At 37.0% G+C, this 22854-nt stretch overlaps 1 protein-coding gene and 1 pseudogene across 1 annotated transcript in view; one reads left to right on the plus strand and one right to left on the minus strand.

Moving 5' to 3' along the window:
• ITGA8 (integrin subunit alpha 8) overlaps positions 1-22854 on the plus strand; it is a 172404-nt gene that overhangs the window by 123925 nt on the left and 25625 nt on the right. Inside the window, 3 exon segments of the mRNA XM_032474106.1 lie at positions 1515-1595; positions 11851-11956; positions 14178-14336. Of these exon segments, the coding sequence (XP_032329997.1) occupies positions 1515-1595; positions 11851-11956; positions 14178-14336 (346 nt within the window).
• Positions 2010-10818, minus strand: LOC102516502 (annotated as a pseudogene).

Consider the following 22854-nt stretch of genomic DNA (forward strand, 5'->3'; position numbering starts at 1 on the left):
TTCTTAGTGGTTAGTAAGTCAGAATCCTTCCTTTAAAAAAAACAAACCTTTTTAGTTGACTGATACTCCCCAGATGTGATAATAATAAAGTGGCCTGGAAACTGGAGTTCAAACTTTGGTGAACAAGTCCCTCTAGGCTCATCACAAGCTTAGCGGTGATACCCCTTTACAGGAAATGAGCCTGACATTTGCCTGTTTATATCTTTTATGTGTGTTTGCCACTTAAGTTGCCTTATCAGTATATACAATCGAACAGAACTTTTCAAAAGCATTGTGGGAGCAATTTTGTCTCTTCCTCTTTTGAAAGCAGACTTTTATCATATCTTTTCTAGCTCCCACATTTGGAAAGCTTCAAAAGCTAGTCAGAACATACATACCCCATTATGATCATCACAGGGTGAGAGCCTGTCCATGGCATCTGCATGATTCAATGATGAAAAAGAGGAGGCTTTCTCTTCTTAATGAGACCTGAATATAAACATGAACTGCTAGCAGTGGTGTCATGTCTCAGTTTGCTAAAAGCTGCAGGATTCTTTGGAATAGTAGGGTGACTTCAATGACAGCCCAGTAAGACAAAAATATGCAAATGGCAGCTGTATCCAAAGCCCGGCTACTGGTCCAACATCTTGTGAGAGAGACCACATTTCATTTTCCTTACAGCACTGGTTGCTTAATACGTGCACTTTTTAAAAGTTAAATTTCATATCTTATATTTTCTTGAAAGAAAGAAACAGCAAACTTAAAAATAATTTTGCTACTGTTCAAAGAAATGCTGTTAAACATGCATCTTCCATTTTGAGACTCGATATACTTGACGGGCATCTCTGCCATCTCCTAATTGCCTTTGAATGAAGTGCCCAACTTCCCAGAGTCTTGCTTCCTCTCGTCATTGGCCAGGCTTCTCATCCACTCTTCACCCCTCACCCTAGTCAACCAGAGGGTGTGCAGTGCACTTCTTTTAATATTACTTAAGAAATAAACCATAAGGAAGGAAGATAAATTTGCTGCCAAAACAATGTATGGTATGATGCATTCCAGAGTCGAATGCTTTTTCCGTTAGGTGCTGCTCTTGGATCATTCATGCCCATTTTCCTTCTATTAGCATGGGAAATCAGGAGTCGACTGTGCTGTCCTTTCCCATTTGATGGACACTAAGTATGATGCACAGAGAAGTTAAGGAATGTGTCCCAGGTAGAAGCTGGAATATGAACTCAGTTCACTGCCTTTTGGGCTTAGCCCTTGAAACAAAGAAATGCTGGCTTCTCTAGAAATGTTATGTTTTCAGATAAGGTGTCTCCTCATGGAAAGTTATTACATTACTTTTGATCATAGAGGATCTTAGCATTTCCATGCATAATTGTTATGATTTTGTAGGCTGGATATGCCTTTGTTTTCTGAATGATCATGCTCGTAATGCATGTTGCTCCTGTGATATATATAGAAGGTTTTATATGATCAACTATCATAATAACATGTCTGATAAAATATGTTTAAATTATGTGTTACTGTTTTAGTTCCAACAAGGACAACCCAGACAGCAATTTTGTGAGTCTGCAGATCAACATCACCGCTGTAGCTCAAGTAGAAATAAGAGGGTAAGTACTAAACAAGGCATTGTAGTAGCTACACTATAATATTAGCTTTCTGTATACAAGTTATGATAAAATACTAATAAAAACTATATGAAATTTTCCTACTACATTAGAGATCACTACTCCCTTTGGTTATACATTTTCATTCTTTTTAACCCACAATTAGCTTTCCATTGTAAAATAGAGTAAGCCCTGTATGATATATAACTGTAAGGCCATCAGGACAAGAGATCACGTGATTCCCCAAACTGATAGTTCAGTAGTCAAACTATAAGAGCCCAATAAAACAGCCAACCACGTGATTGCCTTGAAGTCTCAATTCCCCAGTAATTATTTTGGCATAATGAAAATTCAGCCTCACCATACCACATCTGGAGTTGAAGAAATGGCTAACTCTTAGATATGAAGGTTGATGGCATCTACACTTTGTGTCTTTTTTCCTTCTGTCTTGTTCTTTGAAGAAGTTGCCAATAAGCAATCAATGGAGAGACAGGAAGAAAGTGGTCAAGTAAAAGGCTGGAATAAACACCATCTGGGAAATCAGTGCCTGGAGCGGGGAAATAAATCAGAAATGAACTGCATGTACTTCTTACTTTGCAACAAGTGTGGACTTACTGATTTTATTATAATTCTCATTTCATCAGAACAATCAAGGACTTGGCTACAAATGTCATCTAGGCTGAATAGTCCAGAAATCCCAGTTCCCTTTTCTTTTCCATAGGTCTTGAGTGGTTCACACTATTCCATAATGGCAACTGTAGATTTCTGCACTTGGAGCCCTTGTCATTATGTGTTCTCTTCCCGCTGCCCTGCTGGGCTCAAAATGGCAGTGTGAGGTAGGGGAGTGGGGAGGTCCTGCCTGCCATCCTGGCACCACTGAGATTCCACCTAGTTGGTTAAGGAATAATAATAATACTTAACATTTATTGATACTTTCATGTGCCACCCCAGCATGTTAGCACATCTTAATGTATACTAGCATCCTTGCTGTACACGTGAGGGAATTTGGGTACAAGGAGTTGAAGGCTACACAGCTAGGAAGTGGGGAGCTAGAATGTAAAGAGGGAACTTGTCTCCAGGTGCATAGCTATAAAATGATCATGCAGTTCAGCCTATGAGACACAGCCTCATCTACACAAATTGTGTGTATGCTTCTGTGATTTTTTTTAATTTAAATGAGTATTTTTGACTTTCATTCACTTTATGCATGTGCCTATAGTTCATTCATTTTAACTGCAGAAGAATATAACATTGCAAAGCTATACCATAACTTATTTATCAATTCTACTCTGGTTTTTTTTTTGAAGTATAGTTGATTTACAATGTTGTATTAGTTTCTGGTGTACAGCATAGTAATTCAGTTATACATATATATGTATTCTTTTCCATATTCTCTCTTATTACAGGTTGTCACAAGCTATTGAATATAGTTCCCTATTCTATACAGTAGGACCTTATTGTTTATCTATTTAATATACAGGAGTATGTGTATGTTAATCACAAACTCCTAATTTATCCCTCCCCACTCCTTCCCTTTGGTAACCATAAGTTTGTCTTCTATGTCTATGAGTCTTACCCTGTTTTGTAAATATGTTCATTTGTGTCATTTCTTTAAATTCCACATATAAGTGTTATCATATGGTATTTGTCTTTCTCTGATTAACGTCACTTAATGTGATAATCTCTAGGTCCATTCTTTTTGCTACAAATGGCATTATTTCCTTTTTTATGGCTGAGTAATATTCCATATTATATATTCCAATATTCCATATATATACACACACACAAACCCCCCATATCTTCTTTATCTAGTCATCTGTTGACAGACATTTAGGCTGCTTCCATGTCTTGGTTATTGTAAATAGTGCTGCTGTGAACACTGGGGTACATGTATCTTTTTGAACTGGAGATTCCTCCAGATATATGCCCAGGAGTAAGATTGCTGGATCGTATGTTAACTCTATTTTTAGTTTTTTAAGGAACCTCCATACTGTTCTTCACAGTGGGTGCACCAATTTATATTCCCACCAACAGTGTAGGAGGGGACCCTCTTTCTCCACACCCTCTCTATCATTTGTGGACTTTTTAATGATGGCCATTCTAACCAATGTGAAGTGATACCTCATTGAAGTTTTGCATTTCTCTGGTAGTTAGTGACATTGAGTATCTTTTATGTGCCTGTTGGCCATCTGTATGTTTTATCTATATAAGTCTTATCCATTCCACTCTTGATGAAAATTATTTTTTATAAACTTTCTTATACATATCTCCTGGTACACATGTGGCAGAATGCCTGAAGGGTATACACTTCAAGGTGGGATTTTAGGATGAAAGCATATACATTATTTAACTTCACTAAATAGTTACCAAACTTTTTCAAAATACTTATACCAAATTCCAGCCCCACAAGAAGTGGATGAAAGTCTCCATTGCTCCACATTATTAACAAACTTTCAAAATGGTCTAGTTTTTAATTTTGAGCCAATCTGCTGGATAAGAGATAGCATCTGAAAGTTTAATTGGCTGTTCCTTGATTCCTAAATGCAATTAAGCAGCTTTTTTATGTCTTTTTAAATTTTTTAAAATTCTTCTTATTCAGGGAAATTTCTGCTCATTCTTTGGTATATATTTCTACTAAGATGGCTTTTTCTTGTTAGTTCATAAGAATTCTTTCATATTCTAGAGTTCAGACACTAATCCTTTATCAGTTACACATATTGCAAAAATCTCCTCATAGTCTATGGGGTTTAGGTTTTTTTTTTTTTAAAGTCATGTTTATTGAAGTATAAATTATATAAAGTAAAACTCACCCTTTTTTAGGTGTCCAGCTTGAAGAGTTATGACACCACAAGAACATTCAATATAAAACAGCTCCTTCATCCCAAATAGTTTCTTCATGTGCCTTTTCATCCATCCTTCCCCCTCTCCCAGGCTCTGGCAACCTTGATCTCTTTTCTGTCACTCTATTTCCAGAAAATCATAAATATACTCAAACAGAATGTAACCTTTTGAGTCTGGCTTCTTTCACTTAGCATAATGCATTTGAAAAATCCAGGTTCTTACATGTATCTGGATTTTTTTTTTTATTTGCTAAGAGGTATTCTGCTGTATGGGTACCCCATGAATTGTTAATCCACTCATGACTTGGTGAACTTGGGTTGTTTTCCCGTTTGGGGCCATTAATAATAAGTCTGTTATAGGCATTCACATACAGATCTTTGTTAGGACATTGGTTTTCACAAATGGAGTTACTGAGTTGTATGGCCAGTGCATGTTCAGCTTTATAAGAAACTGCTGCACTGTTTTTCCAAGTGGCTGTACCATTTCTATTTTGCATTCCCACCAGCAAAGCATGAGACTCTCAGCTGTGTTGCATGCTTGCCAGCATGTGCTTGAGATTTGTTTGTTTGTTTTTAGGCATTCTGGTAAGTGTGTCAGTGAGAAGCATCTCACTGAGCTTTTAATTAGCATTTTCTCATGACTAGTGATATTGAACATCTCTTCACTGCTTATTTGCCAGCAGTATCCCTTTTTTTGGTAAAGTATGTCTTAAAAATTTTGCCCACTTATTATTGAGTTGTCTGTCCTATTATTATCAAGGTGTAAAAGTTCCTTACACATTCTGGATAGAAAATCATTTATTAGATAAGTGTTCTGCAAATACTTTCTCCCAGTTTATGGTTGGCCTTTTTTTTTTTTTTTAAACAAGTAATGTTCAAAGAGCCAAAGGTTTTAATTTTGATGAAATCCAACTTTTAAATATTCTATGGTTTGTGGTCTTCATGTCCTGTCTAAAAAATATCTTCACTTGATCCAGAGCCACAAGATTTTCTTCTGTATTTTCTTCTACAAGTTTTACAGTTTTATATTTTGATCTATAGTTAGTTTTAAGTTAATTTCTGTATTTGGTATAAGGTAAGGGACAATGCTAACTTTTTGCATATGAATATCTAGTTGCTGTGCCTTTGTTCAAAAAACGATCCTTTCCACATTGAATTACTTAGCACCTTTGTTGAAAAATCAATTGTCAGCCTGTGAGGGTCTATTTCTGTACCTCTTAACTCTATTCCACCGAGCTACATGTATATATATATATATATATACACCACAAATCTTGACATGCAGTAGTGTATCCTGAGAACTTGGTAAACTCACTTCCAAATTTAGTAGCAGAATTTTCTAACAAATGATCATGTTATCTGTGAGTAAAGACAGTTGTGTTTATTCCTTTCTAATCTGTATGTTCAAAAGTTTAACCAACTATGAAATTAGAGGAAACAGTCCCTACAAGAGATCACCCTTGCTTCTGACACCAACTACAGATTGGGGCAGTTCCCAAATCCACCCTCAGGTTCAATAATTCATATAGAAAGATGCATCAAACTCTGAAAGCTATTATACTCATGGGTACAATTTATTACAGGAAGAAGATACAGATTAAAATCAAGCAGGGCAGAAATGCATAAATTGGAGTCTGGGAAAGTATCAAACACAGGTCTTTCATTGTTTTCTTTTGTAGGTTCAGGATAGGTTACTTTCTTGATATTGATGTGTAATAGTTTGCTGTTCCCAGAGAAACTCACTCAAGCCTCCTTGTTCAATTTTTTTTTTTTTTTTTTTTGAGGAGGGGTAGGCTCCATAAGGCCTGATTGACTGAATGACCACTTAATTGAGCTTAGTCTCCAGGCTGACTGAGATGATGTGACCAAGCATCCCATCCTGAATCACACTGTTGGTCTTTCTGTGTGAGCAACTCCCACCCTACTTATATTGTTAGAATATCCAGTGTGACCTAAGCTTTGCACCACCCACCCCAGGAAAACAAAGATACTCTTTCCTGTGGAGCATGAAATTTTGAGAGCTTAGAGGTTACTTCTCAGAAGCTGAGGACAAAGGCCAGTCCTCTTTGGGGGCAAAGTTACATTGTTTACTATGTCCTTACGCCTTTCCTTTCTTTTTCTTCTGTTACTGCATAGACTACAGCTGCCAGTGCAAGACTGAATAGAAGTGGCAAATGGAGACATTCTTGTCTTGTTCTTAGACCCTGGCTTGATCTTAAGGAGAAAACATTCAGTTTTTTACCATTAAGTCTGATGTTGGCCACGGAGGGCTTTATAGATGCCTTTATTCAGTTGAGGATGTCCCCTTTTCCCCTCGTTTTCTTAAGTTTCTGACATAAATATGTATTCAGTTTTGTTAAATGTGTTTTCTGTGTCTCTGAAGATAATTAAATGTTTTCCCTTTTTTGCGCATTAAATTGGTGACTTGATTAATTTTTGTCTTCAAATTTTAAAGTAAAATTGCATTCTGGGCAAGAAACACACTTAGCCATGATGATTATCCTTTTTATATATTATGGGATTCAACTTGCTAAAATTTTGTTAGTGACTTTTGCGTATGTGTTCATAAGAAATACTGATCTGTAGTTTTCTTTTCTTACATTTTTTTTCTTCTGATTTTGTTGTTGGGGGATGCTAGCTCCATAAAATGAAATGAAAGTATTCATCCATCTGCTTTATTTTCTGGAAGAATTTGTGCAGAATTGGTATTATTTCTTCCTTAAATATATGGTAAAATTCACCAGTGAAGTTATCTGAGCCTGGAGTTTTGGGGTTTTTTGCTTTTGCAGGTTTTTTGCTTTTCTTCTTGTTTTTGTAGGAAGTTTTTTAATAATTCCATTTCATTCTTAAATACAAGGCTATCATATTACCTATTTCTACTTAAAAGGGCTTTGGTAATCTATCTTTCAAGTAATTTGTTTTCTATCTATGTTTTGGCAAAATTTTCTCTGATTTTTCTTTTCAGGTCTGTAGGACCTCTAGTGATGTCCCATCATCATTTCTGATATGGCAGTTTGTGTCTACTATTCCCTTTTATTTTTCTCTGATCAGTCTGGCTAGAGTTTAGTGATTTTTTTTTTAAGAACCAGTTATTTGTTTCATTGATTTTTCTTTCTATTTTTTCTTTTTGTTTGTTTTGCTCTTGTTTTCGCTTTCTATTCCATTGCTTTCTGCTTTTGTCATTATTACTTATTTCCTTCATTCTCATTTTGGGTTGGATTTTCTCTTCTTTTTCTGGTTCATCTATGTAGAAATGGAGACTTTCTCCTTTTCTTGCATAAGCATTTCGTGATCTAAATGTCTCTCTTACACTATTTTAGCAGCATACAAAAACATTGCTGTGTTGGGTTTTCATTATAACTCAGCTCAAAATGTTTCCCAGTTTCCTTTAGTAATTTCTTCTTTAGTTCATGAGTTGACTCACGGGAAGTGACTTGTTTGATTTAGAGATATTTGGAGCTAGTCTAGATGTTTCATTTTTGTGCATTTCTAAGTTAATTCCTCTGTTCCTCTCTTGAGAACACTATATTAAGAAGTCAGAGAAGAAAACAACCATTTTTTACTATCTTATTTTTATATCTTTTGAAATTTACAAGTAGTGAATATGACATTTTGTCTTCTTCTTTAAGCTTAGCTTATCTTTGTTTTGCTAACCAAACATAAATTGAAACTGTTTCTTAATTCCAAAATAAATCTTAGTCCAAGTCAGCTAAGTGCTTAATTTAACTATATTTATTCTCACATATCCATTTTAAGAGATATATATTTTAAAATATATTTCTGCCATTACTTATGACACCAATGTTTCCCAAGTAAAACAGAAGGAAACTTTCTATTTGTTTTTCCAGTGATCAAAACTGCTAAGTTAATATCCAACAATTGACCACAGTTTATTCTCTAAGATACTATTAATATTCTTTTTAACCATTTTGTAAAGTAAAGCTCTATCCTCCAAATAATCAGCAAAAATATTTATTCCAATATTTAATTTTTCAAGGGACAAACAGCTACTATGTTGAAAACCCTCCACATTCACCTTTCAGAAAATTCTAATTTTTTTTTTTGGCCAGTGGTGTTTATTCCAATATATTTTATCCAAAAAATTTTACTGTTTTTATAATTTTAAGAACAAATTAAAATGAATTTATTTCTTCAAATGGGGGGGGAAAAGTTGCCAAGAATTGTTTCATTTGTTTCAAAGCCAGATCATGTCAACACTGTCTTTAAGCAGATTTACATGTCATTTCTTGGTACATGGGATTAATTTAGCATATGTCTATAGAGAAATAAATTTCTCTGTAAGAGACAGCACATGAAGTATTGAGCTAATGAAGAGCAAAAAAATTCTTTGATAAAAAATAAGATCTACTGCATAATGCAAGGAACTATATTCCATATCTTTTATAAACTATAATGGAAAAGAATATGAAAAATAATGTATATATACACATACACACATATATGTATAACTGAATCACTTTGCTGTACATCAGAAACTAACACATTGAAAACTGACTATACTTCATTTTTTTAATGTCCAAAAAGTTCTTTAAAAAATAGAAAATAAAATTTTGTCCTTGATAAAATAATCAGGATTGAGTAGATTTATATTGAGAGACTGCAATCAGGGATAACCATGGTCTACACAGACACTGCCTACAGCAGGGAGAGCCAACCTACACATTGTTCTTCCATATGATAAATGATAGACTTTGCTATTTGGGACTAACAGGGTTTGTGAACAGGATTATGAAAATAAAACTGACACCATACTACCAAATCATCAGATTTGAACTCCCTGATCGCATATAGACTTTAACTTATCAAAAACCAAATTTCTTGCTTCCCCTTAAATCCCTTTCTAATGCCCAGTGTTACCACTGAGTACCCAAGTCTTATTATTTGCTGGTCTCAGTGGAATAACTCTTAATGTGAGGACTATCCAGTAAGGGTTGTTAGATTTCTGCACTGGCTGTACTTCCTAGGCTCATTTGTTGTTTACATTCTTTTTTCTTCCTCACTTGCTACCTTCTAACTAAAAAAAAAAAAAAAAAAAAAGACTCTGAAAACAACAATGTTTCACTTACTTAGTTGGGGGTTTTCAGAGAGCCATTCTTTGTCATGGTTTCCCCAGATTTGAAAAGGTCTTAGAGGGTAGATAGTGGATTTTTGTGGGCCATCCTTTTTGAATTTTCCCCATGCCCTATGATAGACTGTGTATTTCTTTTTCTTTTTTTTTTCTGATTAACATTTTTATTATAGTAGTTCCTTTTAAATTCATTCAAGACAAAAAGGAAAAAACAGAGACGGTGGTCCCGGCGGGAATGCACGACTTGTTTAGTTTACAGCACAGACTTCTTCTCTTAATGGGAATTGTGTCTTGGTTTCAGCAGTAAGTGAAGGGGAGAGATCTTGCCCTTTTGAAGTTCTGAGGGCAGTGCAGAGCATCCACGTTAGTAGGGGTTGAAACGCCATCATGGATGCTCCAGGTTGGAATGCTCTTCCAGTCACCGTGGCGTCCTCCTGCTGCTGGCAGGGGCGTCAGTTCCAGATCTTGAGGAAGCTGTCCCAGGACCCCGTTGCCACGGCCATCCCGTCGTCGTCCACTCCCAGGCAGCTGATGCGGTTGTCATGTCCCGCCAAGACACCTGCCCGGTCGGCCTTGAGCGCATACCAGACGTTGCAGTTGAAGTCATCGTACCCGGCGAGCAGGAGGCAGCCGCTCTTAGAGAAGGAGACGGACATTATCCCGCAGATGATGTTGTCCTGCGAGTAGGTCATGAGCTCCTGGTCCGCGCGCAGGTCGAACAGCCTACAGGTGGCGGCATCCGAGCCAGTGGCAAAGGCGTTGATGTCGGACTCGTGGCCGGTGAAGGTTTGCCGGCACATCCGTTCTTGCACGTCTCAGAGTTTGGCTGAAGCGTCGCATGCATCAGAGACAGAGTCTGCTGTCCGGAGCAAGAGAAGGGCTCATAACGTCCCCAGTGTGATTTTAAAATCACACTTGATTTTAATCAAATCAAGTCAGAAGGGGGGATGTGGCATAACAAGATCAGAGAATGTTTTAAGTATCATCCCAGAAGGTTGTGCCCTACACTTTTTATTGTTGTTTATTACAGATGGATGCAAAGGGCTTTACAATTTAGTAACATTTCTGTGTGTTGTCAGTTTAAAAAATGTACTTCTTCCACTCACCCCTAGAAGACAACACAGACAAATTATCTTTGACCAAAAGCATTTAAGATGTTTTCCAATCATTTGTGGTGTCCGACACAGAGTTTTATCATAATTTTCCAGATGAAGAAATAGAGGCACACTGAAATTAAATTATTTGCCCTAGGGTCAGAATTTAACCTAATACACTTTGCTTTCTGCTTTTGAAAGAGATTACCCAGAGGGAGAAGAAAGGTTAACATTTGAAGTTGCAAAAGGCTGTGCTAATTATAGGTACTCTCAAAGGGGCATTTAAGACTTTCTGATCACTAAAAGAGATGTTTTCTACTGATGGTATCTGAAGGTCTGCGAATTCTTTCAAAGCTACCTTTTACCTAAAAACTTTTAGAAAGCATTATTTGGGGGGAATTATCCTTTTAAAGATTATATTAAAATAATGATTTGATTTGCAATCAGCTTTTAATATGGAATAATGCCACATACTGTATTTCATTCATCAACTTCTCCATTTTTAGATGTAAATTACAGGCAAAACTATCTATACATCAAGTTAATATCCTATTTACATGATTCCACCATTCTCTCATTCTCTGTCTCTCTCCCCTCTCTCGTGCTTTGGCTACTATAGCATAACTCTAGAGCTTGATTAGGTCCTGGCCCTGTGAGAGGTATGGCTCTGTTAATAGAAAGTCAAAGAAGCCTAAGAAGGAGAAATACACAAGTGACCACTTTTCTACTCTGAAATATTTAACTAGAAACTGTATTTTGTTATAGAATTCTAGATTTTCGTCCACAAAAATGGCCCATTTCTTGATATGGCTTAAAGCACAGGTTATACATCCTCTATACACACACACACACACACACACACACACACACACACACACACACTTATACTAACACAGGATCTATAGATAGATGTCTTTACTTATACATGTACAGGTGAAACTATCCATTTCAGCTCAGGAATGCTCTCTGCTCTGCCCCTAGTGACCAAGAGAGGAGATGCTATAAAATAGTCAACCTCTGAGATGGAGATCAATAACTGAGATGTTTTAGACCCCTACCTATTCCTTTTGTGATTGTCCTGAACAAAACTTTCCATACTTTCTTTCCTTGTAGGCAATATTTATTCAAATAAATGGACAGTCACTCTTTCCTGCTGCTGTTAATGTACCCCACACTAGCGAAGCATTTTTCACACGTGCCAACACCGGCAACTGACGTAACATTCCATGTTTCAGAGTATCCCACCCTCCCCAGATTGTTCTGCCCATTCATAACTGGGAGCCGGAAGAGGAGCCCCGGAAAGAGGACGGCGTTGGACCGCTGGTGGAACATATTTATGAGGTAGCTGTTGCCTCTGTTGAAGTTGTGTTCAGGCTTTATTCTTATGCTCTTTACTAATAAGCTCTTCGTAGCATTTTAAAAGATGCCAATCCAAGATCTAAGCTGTGTATATACTGCCTAGATTTGTGCTGTTACACCATCATATTGTGGGGGTGGGGGGTGATAGGCTGTCTTGTTAAGTAACCACTGTGTGGTCCCTTGCTTTTCAGTGGTGAGAGCCATTCTAGAGTGAGAAACAGTTTATCTTGTTACTGTTCTTTTAAAAATGTTCTTCATTTACTCTCTTTTAACGTTTGGACAGCCTAAGTCTAAAAACGACTGGCTCCCTAGACTTACTTTCCTTCTTCCTACATTTTCAGATACATTAAAAACCCACCCACCTCTTAAACTAAAGGTCACCAACCAGAAAGTACCAAACAGAGAAAATTATATAGATTATTCACTATTATACAAAAAAAAATGCATATATGGGTGGGTGGTAGCTAGATAAGAACCATTTTACTGTTTGTTCAGATAACCCAAATCAGACATGAATATCTTATTCTGAGATTTGAAGTAATCCATTGATTTTTCAGAAGCAAACCAGCAGCTCTCATGATAAAACCCTGATGATCTTTTCCCATCTTAAATGTTAAATTGTTTAGGCAAGAGCTTTGTTGACACATTATCTAAATCTTTAAATTTGTTTTACAGTTAGAAACCAAGATACAGTAAAGGGTTAATTTAGTAATTGTTATTTTTTTTTCTTTTCTTTTTTTTAAATAAAGTAAATGCTATCAGTGGTGAACAGTTATTCCTGTTCATCTTCAAGAGATTAAGAATGGAATTTTGGTGAAAATGATGTTCCAAGCCATTTTCTGTTTGAGGTTCCTTCTCAGTTAATGCCTTCTGCCCTTTTCCTATGTCATGCATGCCACTGATGTAATAATTCTGACTGTGACTTTCATCTCAGGCTGTAAGAGATATGAATAGAGCTCTGTAAGGTTAACAGTAAAGCCACTTCCAAACTGATGAGCTGTTCACATGTATGGGAAAGAAGCTCCAACTCCTGTGCAGTGTCAACATGAAAACCCGTTATCTACCCAACCTGTGGTCCAGAATCAGAAGCCCTGTCCAAAGCTGGATCAAAGCTTTGGCTTAAGCTCTTTTGATAACAGAAGGATAGCAGTCCCCAAGGTCACTCAGATTAAGAACCTCACTGGAAAAAAATGCTGTCAGTTTATTAAACCTTGTGTGCACTATTTTGTCCTTAAGAATGGGGAAACTTTAAAGTTTGAAAACATTTAAACTCAGTCATTCTCAGGGAAGCCCTGCTTCTAATATGAGCAAAAACCGATCAAAAAATTTTAGAGGGAATAACCAATAATGCCAAAAGGAATCACTGAACATTTCTTACAGGCCAATCTCACATCTCAAAATATACTGTCATCACCAGATGCCACGTTGCTTTGAGAATGTGAATTAACTGAGCCACCTAATACGCAAAACTGATTATAAATTGTTTTATGGATCATAATTGTCGGAACTACAGAGGGAGGAGAAAAAGAACAAAAGGTCCTGGCTAACTTTGAAACGAATTTTCAAAACCACAATAAATTGAAATACACAATGTTTTTCCCAAGCTGTTTTGTGTCCTGTGAGTACAGGATTGTAGTGTTCAAAATGCTCATCTCTTTATGCAAAGTGGCCTTTCTTTCCTTGAGATTCACTGATTAAAACAGAAGGAGCTCAGCTTTGAAATGTGCACTTGAACTGTGGTGAGCCGGGGACCATCTTTGGTATGTGATGGCTAACCATTTTCCCAGAGGGTGAGAGAGAGTGCATTGCATTGCATATGGTTGCAATAGACAAGTCGGTAGTCAGAAAAGAGGCAGATTTCAACATAAAGGAAGAGTAATAACCAGGTTTAGAAAGCATCTAATTAAAATGGCATTTCTAGCATTGTGATTAAATTAATATAAACTTAAGGTAAATGGCACAATGATCATACATGGTTAATGTCATCTTTGCAAAAGAACTCTGCCCTTAGGTTGAACCGTCTTGTCTGAGTACCAGGCCATCTCGCTTACAGAGACTCTGTCTTCCTATTTTCACAGTCAGAGTCCAGATGACTTAGAACCAAAAATCCATGCTTTTGTAGAATGTGTCCAGAGTATATGGAGTTTAATTTCATCTTGCTGCCTTGTGCTGTATCATTCCATGATGTATTTGTCGCTTTTAGCTGCACAATATTGGACCAAGCACCATCAGTGATACCCTTCTGGAGGTGGGCTGGCCATTCTCTGCCCGAGACGAATTTCTCCTTTATATTTTTCATATTCAAACTCTGGGACCTCTGCGATGTCAAACAAATCCTGATATCAACCCACAGGATATAAAGGTAAGGAGCCTTGTCTAACTAGCAGCTTTGTTAAATTTTTTGTGGTAAGGAGAAAAATACAAACAGTGGCTTGCAAAAAAAAAAAAAAAAAGTTGGGGGGAAGTAATTATGTTACTTCAGTGACAATTGATCAGATCTTTTAGTTTTAGAGTTAAAATGCCAGACGTAACTTAAAATATCCCTCCTAGAAAACTTAAATTTCTCCCAGTTTTATTGCTCATGGTAACCTGTCATTCATTTAGCCTATTTCAGTATTACTTTTTGCATATGGTTTACCTATGTAAACCATACATAGGTTTATGTAGGTAGCACAACCCAACCAAAATCATTAATAGACCCCACGCCATGTTTTGGATAATTTGTACAAAATGCTATTTATGAAGTCTTTTTGGTATATTGCTGAAAGACATAAGGATCTTTGCCTAAATGGGCTTTTCCAGGTGTTGCCAATAGCTAGTGATGAAATATGATAATCTACCAAATGCCATCTCAGTGCCCTGAGAACCCCCAGCATGGAATTTTCAGGGACCTAGCATATAGAAGAGCCTAGAGCAGCAGGGATTCTCAAATTCAAAAGCATATCTGAATGACCTGGGGTTTGTTAAGATGCAGGGTCAGGGGCAGGTTCTGAGCTTCTGCCTCTCTACCAGCCCCCACCTGATAACCAAACTGCTGGTTTATGAGTCACACTTGTACTAACCACGAGCTCAGAAGTCCCCAGAACTGATCTTGTCCAGATGAAGACCCAAATCTGGCTTTGGGTTCCTTCTGAGAAAGAAAGAAATTAATGAGTGTAAGCCCTCGGAAATGTCACATTTGAATGAAAAAAAAAATCTCTTGTTAATTGAATGTTGTCTTCAAAAGAGAACTTCATTGAAGAGTGAACACTCTTTAGGACCAACAGAGACATGGTGTCTCCATTACAGAGGATGCAGAGGGCAGGCAGGCTTCGGGAAATATTAATTCAAGCATCCGTGATGCAGGTCTGCCTCTGCTGTAGAGCAGTGGCACTGGGGCACTGATATCATGAAAGGATTTCTTTTTCAACCCAATATGCCTTCTATTCAAAGAGAGAAAGACTAAAAGAGGGTCCAGTATTCATGGATTTACAGGGCAACAAGTTCCCTTATTTACGGGAAAATAATACATAAGGCCACTTGTATTCCACAAAATTATTTAAAATACTTCCTCTCTGGCATCCTTCTTTTTTTCCCTATTTCCTCTCTTCTCTTGAGATAATTTTAATGTCTTCCAGGACAGTAGCTTATTATAAAATGGTATCTTTAAATGTTAATGTATAACATCTAAGTGATTAAAACTTTGACATCTCCTGTTCTGTAGTTAGCATAGACCCTATTTCAGTCCTTAGATTCTTGGAGCACATGATTATGCAGAAGGTTTCTAACTCTCTTTGAGCGTAATGCTTAGTTTATATCTGACATTATTTATATATTTTTATATATATTATGTAATTTGTATAATGTGCACTATATTGGTTGTGAAGTTTTTTTGCTTTTTTTTTTTCCTTTGTTGCAATTTAACAGTCATTTACAGTGACTGGAATGGTACCAACACACAACTTTCCTTAAACATTGACAGATTCAGAAACTGGATCGAAGTATATACCAGTTATCTTCATTCCCTGCTACCCAGTAATTTCTTAAAGTGTAGACTTATGATTAAAAATCTCTCTGAGGCTAGTAGTTTTTAAAAGGCAACTTAGTTATGCTCATTTTATAAAGCTCAATCTGTAGAGACTGAATATAAGATTTGATTACAGCAGAAAGTAATAGCATGCTAAAAGTAATTATAATAATTCATGACTTCCTGAAATTCTGAATTCATGAAAATTTTGAAATGTTACTACTTTCAGATTCTCAAATACTTTTACCTGTATTTAACAAATCTGACTCAAAGAGTCTAAATGAGGTTTTATCAATAGATTTTTAAAATAAATAATCAGCATATGTTTTTACATCAGTAACTATAAACAATTGAGAGTACTTGAAAATTATTTTCCTCATAAGATATTAAATAATTTCTTGGCAAAGTCACTATTAATTTACTTGGCAATTTCTTTCTTTCTGATAGTGAAAGGCTAAACAGCCTATTCTCTGTCTTAAATATGAATTGGAAATTAGTAAAGAACAAATTATTTATTATGTCTTGTTGTTGTCAAAAGAGTAGTCTGGGTAGATTTTTAAATCTAGTATCAATTTCAAATTCTTGCATCAAAGCTAATTGCTATTTTTTTAAAAATTGGATAGTTATTTTTTAAATAAATATGATAGTATTATTTTTAACCATCTAATTATTTTTTAACTTAGTTCTTTAACTGAGAAACAGAAAGAGGGTAGATCTGGTATAAGGAAAAGGGAGGCAGAGATATATTCATATAGGCAACATTAAATCACAATATTAAATCTTACCTACCGGGTGGACTAAGATAAAATTCCTTACTATTGGGTTGTACAGTTTTTTATAAGTAGAGTGATAGGCAGTGAGTACCTCTTAAAACATCTGCATCTGTGCGTAGTACATTTTCTACCAGTCTTTGCTGAGGATGCTCCAGTCCCCACTGGACTAGCCACCAAAATGCCCCAACCATGTACCTGTCAGAGGAGGAACTACCACCTGGACTTCCTGAGGTTTCCTCTGGAGGATATCCGAAGCTCCCCACCATGTTTTCCTCCTCAGCCACTGACTTCCTTTCAGCAAAATCCCTTTCTATTATGCTCATATGCAGTTTTCAGTCAACTTCTCCCTCCCATATATATTCTCATTTTTGCCCACTTACCACTGAATATAGCTTCCTCCTTCACTGTTTCCAACTCTCATAATTCCTAAGTAAATTAGCTTATGAATCAGAAACCATCAGTTTCTTAGAAATGTTTTCCAGGCCACCCACATTAAGGACCAGTGCCACCAACTCTAAAACCTTTGGAATTCCCCAAATATACTCTGCTGAATCTCCACGAGGCTTCCTTCTAATTAAATCTATCAGCATTTAATATAATGTACTTAATACAATAATTTTTCTGTTTTTTTTTTTAATTACTCATGTAGCAACCACCCTGGCTTTATTTTTTTACTGCAAATACTTAGTTTTATGCACCAAAGTTATATTGTGTATAAAGTAGGTTTTCTTGTGGGCTGGCCTGAGAACTGAACCGCCATGGAAAACATCATTTCTAAAGAGAAATGTATTCTGAGTGCCAAACATCTAGCCTAAAACCTTCTGAAATACAACCCGCCTATAAATTGAATATGCATTCCAAATTTGACTCTCCTCACATAAGCCTCAAAGCCCGAATAGGCCTGATGGGGTTCAGTTCTAACAGGAATGGGTACTGTTTGGTTATCCCGCCCATCACCCTAATGTCCACAAGGTTTGAAGAGCAGACACTGACTGCGTTTGAAAGCCACTACCAGATTCATTCTGTAACCTGTGGCTGTTTAAGGAGACCGTGGGCAAAAGGTCTCATTTACATCCACCTTATTTGTTGCCCCAAAGCAAAGCATCAATAAGTAAATTAGGGTTGATGAGCATGGAGGTCACACTCAAAAGTCTGTGAGGTTTAGATTTTTAAGGACTTGCCTTATCTTAGGCTTCATGGAGATTCACTGAGCCAGCTTCATGACACTGTTCAAATGTCCAAGGATGGGGGTGGATGGAAGCCTGGGTAGATGATGGGGTTCAGGAAAAGCTGAGTGAGGTGCCCACCCCCTCACGGTGCCCAGCTCAAGCGTGAGGGCGTGGCACTGCCCCGTGAGTGTGTCACTCCTGCTTTCACTTTTGCCCTCCAGTAAGAAGGTTGCTGTCTTGGGTTTTCTGTTCCTCCTGTGATAGTTTTACTCCATTTCTCTGCCTTTTGTAAATTTCAGGGCATAAGCAGATGGCCATGAAGGTTGTGCCTCCAGACTTCACTGTCCAGGCCAGGGACAGTGGGTTTTAATGGGGCCAGTTCCCCACATCCTACCATCTAAAACATTTTAAAACATTCAACTGTCTGCAACACTCAGACCAATCCATTAAATCTAATTCATTCCAGGTCCTTCTTGGAATAAAATTTTAGAGTTGGGTAAAGTATTTATCAATTATTCTAAAGGCAGTAAAATAATGATTGCAAACTACCAATTTTCTTATTTTGGTGAACTCTACCCTGGGGTTTGGAAAGCCCTTCAAATAGGCTATGATCTCTAGATAAGATAAGGTTGATACAGTAAACACTATTAAGGAATGAAAGTTGCATAAATAGTAAAGGATTTTTTTTTAATTGGCAAGATTTCATCAGGGAAGAGCCAAGTATGAGATGCTGGGAGAAAGGGCTACAGATTTTAAGACTGTACCAAGGAGGGGAAGACAAACAAGGGTTCAAATTCAACCTATGTTAAGATCACGGTACAGTGCTCTGGTGCTTAAGTTCAAGAAAGGAGATTACAGAGGTAAAACTGACTTGTCGGGGACAGGACTAGGTCAACCAATAGCAAAGAGAGAAAGACAAGCTATCAAGAACTGTCTTTGGAGCCATGGAAAATAGGAGGTTACAGCTGAGAACTGGTCTCTTGAACAAGACCGTTCCCACAGGAAGTCTAAATTACAACCAGATACTGCAAACATGGAAAGCAGAAACACAGAAACTGTTCATCAGTGGGTATACCTCTGCAAATTGTTTTTTTTAAAATTAGTGGGCCGCAGACAGTGGCTTGGCAAATTTGCATAGTTTTGTCTTATCCTTAAGAGAATTTTTTTCCTTCAAAATGGCCTACACGGCCTTACAGCTTCTTGTTAATTCAGAATGCAGGACACTTTTACTTCCTAGAACAGAAGCTCCTGGCCCAATTCAAATTCTTTCTCTCTCTTTCAGGCTCCCTGTGATAAAGGAATTTCATTCACTTTTTACTTATAATACTACCAATTCTCAGCCACCAAAGACAGTATCCTTTCTCTTCACATTGTCTTCTCTTTAAGATGTCTTCAAGTTCTCGTGTACATTTCAGAATGTAAAAATGCACGTCCAGCAATTCAGAGAAGCTTCCAAATCACCAACAGAGAGAACAAATCCTTTTAGTTAGGCTTTGCATGAGCTTTTCAGGAGGTTCATAAATAAGTGTGGCTTTTTTCCCTCCCAGCAAACCTGTAACATTTATGTCTTAAATCAAATGACATGACTGACTGACTCTCTGGACTTATCTCTGTTTCAATTTAATTACAGACACAGAATCACATGAGAGAAGGCCACCACATCTTGTGTACCAGAAATATCTGAAATCCAAAGACAAATTACAAACAAGTTTAAAAAGATACTATGTGTTGCATTTGTTTGGATTCACAGAGCTCTGACTCTAATTTCACCCAGCTCTTTTCTTCCAAAGCTGCATTTCCAACTCCATTGCACATTCCAGCCACACACCATCCCTTTAATTCATAAGTTTAAACCTATACTAGGGTGAAGAGTTTGGTGAAGATTTATGAAAATAGAAAACTGTCACAATCAGAGTCTGACTAGCAGCTGGGGAAAGAGCCCTATTTACTAATAATCATTTCCCTATTGCAGAAAGAAGCAATTTTTGTATTTGTTCTGAAGAAGATACATTGGTGTTTACAACCAACTTCTTTCTCGTAGCACTTAGCAAATTATCCACTGAACTGAAAGTCTGCCTAATAATGGGTGCTAAGAGGCCAGCCTCCCTCACCCTAAGCATTTCAGATTAAGGGAGAACATGACCTGTGGATTCATGAGCCATTGTGAAACAGGCTGCAAAAGTTCATCTGGAAAATAGCCTGTAACTGTTGTTCACCGTTCTTGGATAACTTCTACCTTGTTTTCTGTTTTGGGGATTGGTTGGTATTTTTGCTTTATGTTTTATTGTTTTGTATTTTGAAATAATTTCTGGAAAGCCATTTGTGAGCCATGTGAAGACTTTCACAGGATGGTATTTGAGTGACGTTCCTCTATTTGTGAAACAAGGTCACGAAAAGAAAGAAACTTGCTTTATCGCCCCCTGCTTCATTCATTCATTCTCTGATGTATTCATTCTCTAGCTCAGACCAAGACCTGTGTTTTACTGAGACCACTTAAGAAATATTTGTGAGTAATCGCAAACCAGTGACCACCACGTTAGTATGTGTAATAACTTTGTATACAAGCTGCATCCGATATAACCACACAGCATGTTGAAAATTTTTCTTCTCTTCGGGCTATCATTTTACTTCAGCTATTACTTCTACCACTGCTACAACTACTACTGCTATTACTACCACCACTACTATTAGAGGACTACGACTTCAGAATAAAGAAATATTCCTTAGTTCTTTCTAGCACCTTGGCTCTATAGTTTGGTTACCTACAAAGAACGTATCTCCCAGTGACCTATAAAAAAAAAGAAGAAATTGAACATGATAAATCTCAAAAGAAAAGCTACAGAAAGACAAACACACGCACACAGAGCATGTGACAGAAACGTACAAGGAAATCTTAAATTTTAATTCTACAATTCTGAATTTTCTAAGTTCAAGTTTTAATTTTTGCTATAAAGGCTTTTCTGTCAGATCCTCCATCACTGAGTGTCCTTGAGCTAACTCATGGCCTATCTAGCATTGTCCTGGAATGTTGCAAAGTCCAAGGGCTGACCCTCACCTCACTCCCATGCACTCATCATCCCAGTACTTTAAACATCACCTGTAGCTCCCTTACCTCTGAAATTTTCAGTTCAGCATTTGAGACTCCAATTCAGTCTCTCATTTTTGTATTTTTCCTCCCTCCACTGGACCTTTTCTTCCTGGATAGGAAAACTTTCTCTGAATCAGTTAACCCACCCCACTCTCAAGACTGCCTTTGGTCATGCTTTCTTTCCAGCCTGGAATCCATGATGAGTTGTCAGAACATTCTTTTACAAGCTCCCTTACTTAACCCCCCTTGCCCACTATCCTTTGCAAGTCTCTGCCCTGACAATCCTGATCCTGCACAGTCCGGTATTTTGGCTTCTCTACCACTCAGCCTGGGGGCACCATTACAGACTGATGATAGGGCGTGCTCACTGGGTAGCCAGGATCTGCAGGGTTCTCTCTGCCATCTGATGACTCCTCCCTCCTGTTCTCCTCATTGGGCTCTCCAGACCTTCACTACCCTCCCTGTACCTCCTATCCAGTCTCTCTAGCATCACTGCTACTAAACAGGTGAGCTTAAAGCAAAACAATCTTCAAATGACCCATTTCCCATTCCAAATCCCTCCCCACCCCACTCCCACCCACTCCAGTCATCTCTCCCTCACCCTCAGCTGCTCTCCAACACTTTCAGAAGAAAGAGCATTCTTCCATTTCCAAGTTTACTTTTCTGCATCAGGCATTCCCCCTGCTTCCTTTATCTTCAACCTATAATATCATTATCATACCTAAAACATAACTAGCAAAACTTCCTTAACATTATCAAAACTTCACCACTGGTAACAGTTAGATGACTATTCTAAATAGTCCTATTTCTGATATATAATGTAAGTAAACATCCATTAAAAATTTTTATTATATATACAATTTGTATCTTGCCTTTTCCCCTTACTAAGATCTTGTATCTTTCTAAATTACTCAATAGCTGTACATAATCATTTAAAAAAACTGTCCAGTAGTCTTCTATATAAATGGCATAATTCATTTAACCAGTAACCTCTATATGACCATAAAGTTTTATGTTACTGTCTTTTGTCTCCATTATAAATAGCTGCTAAGAATATTTATGTTTTATTTTGTTTTGATTTGGTACTTTCCTATGTGAAGGACAAGACTGCATCTCATCTCTTAGCCATTAGGAATAGTTAATATGAAAATAGGATTGAGATTTAATTTCATACTTCTAATAATTATCCATTTCTCTAAACCCATTCATTCTTAAGCTTCTGTGGTTCAGTTCCCACATAAACCAATCCCTTGCTCAGGAAAAGGCAACCATAATTTCTTTTTCTTTTTTTAAATTGAGATATAATTAACATACAACATTTCATTGGTTTTAGGTGTACAGCATAATGATTTGATATTTGTATATATTGAAAAATGATTACAGTAAGTCTAGTTAACACCCATCATCTCACATAGTTACAAATATTTTTTCCCCTAGGGATGAGTTAAGATCTATTCTCTTAGCAACTTTCAAATATACAACACAGTATCATTAACTTTCATCACCATATTGTACATTACATCCTCAGGACTTATTTATCTTATAACTGAAATTTTTACCCTTTGATCCCTTTCACCCATTTCACCCATCTCCCCACCTTTGGCAACCACCAATCTGTTCTCTTTATATATAAGTTTGGTTCATGGTTTTTTTTGGTTTGGGCTTTTATTTTTTTAGATCCCACATGTGAGTAAGATCATAAAGTCTTTCTCTGACTTATTTCACTTAGCATAGTGCACTCAAGGTCCATTCATGTTGTCACAAACGGTAGGATTTCTTTCTTTTTCATGGCTGAGTAATATTCCATTGTACATCATTGCATATGTATACCGCAATTTCTTTGT

Source organism: Camelus ferus, chromosome 35 (assembly GCF_009834535.1).
Source record: "Camelus ferus isolate YT-003-E chromosome 35, BCGSAC_Cfer_1.0, whole genome shotgun sequence".
In the NCBI taxonomy this organism is placed as follows: domain Eukaryota; kingdom Metazoa; phylum Chordata; class Mammalia; order Artiodactyla; family Camelidae; genus Camelus; species Camelus ferus.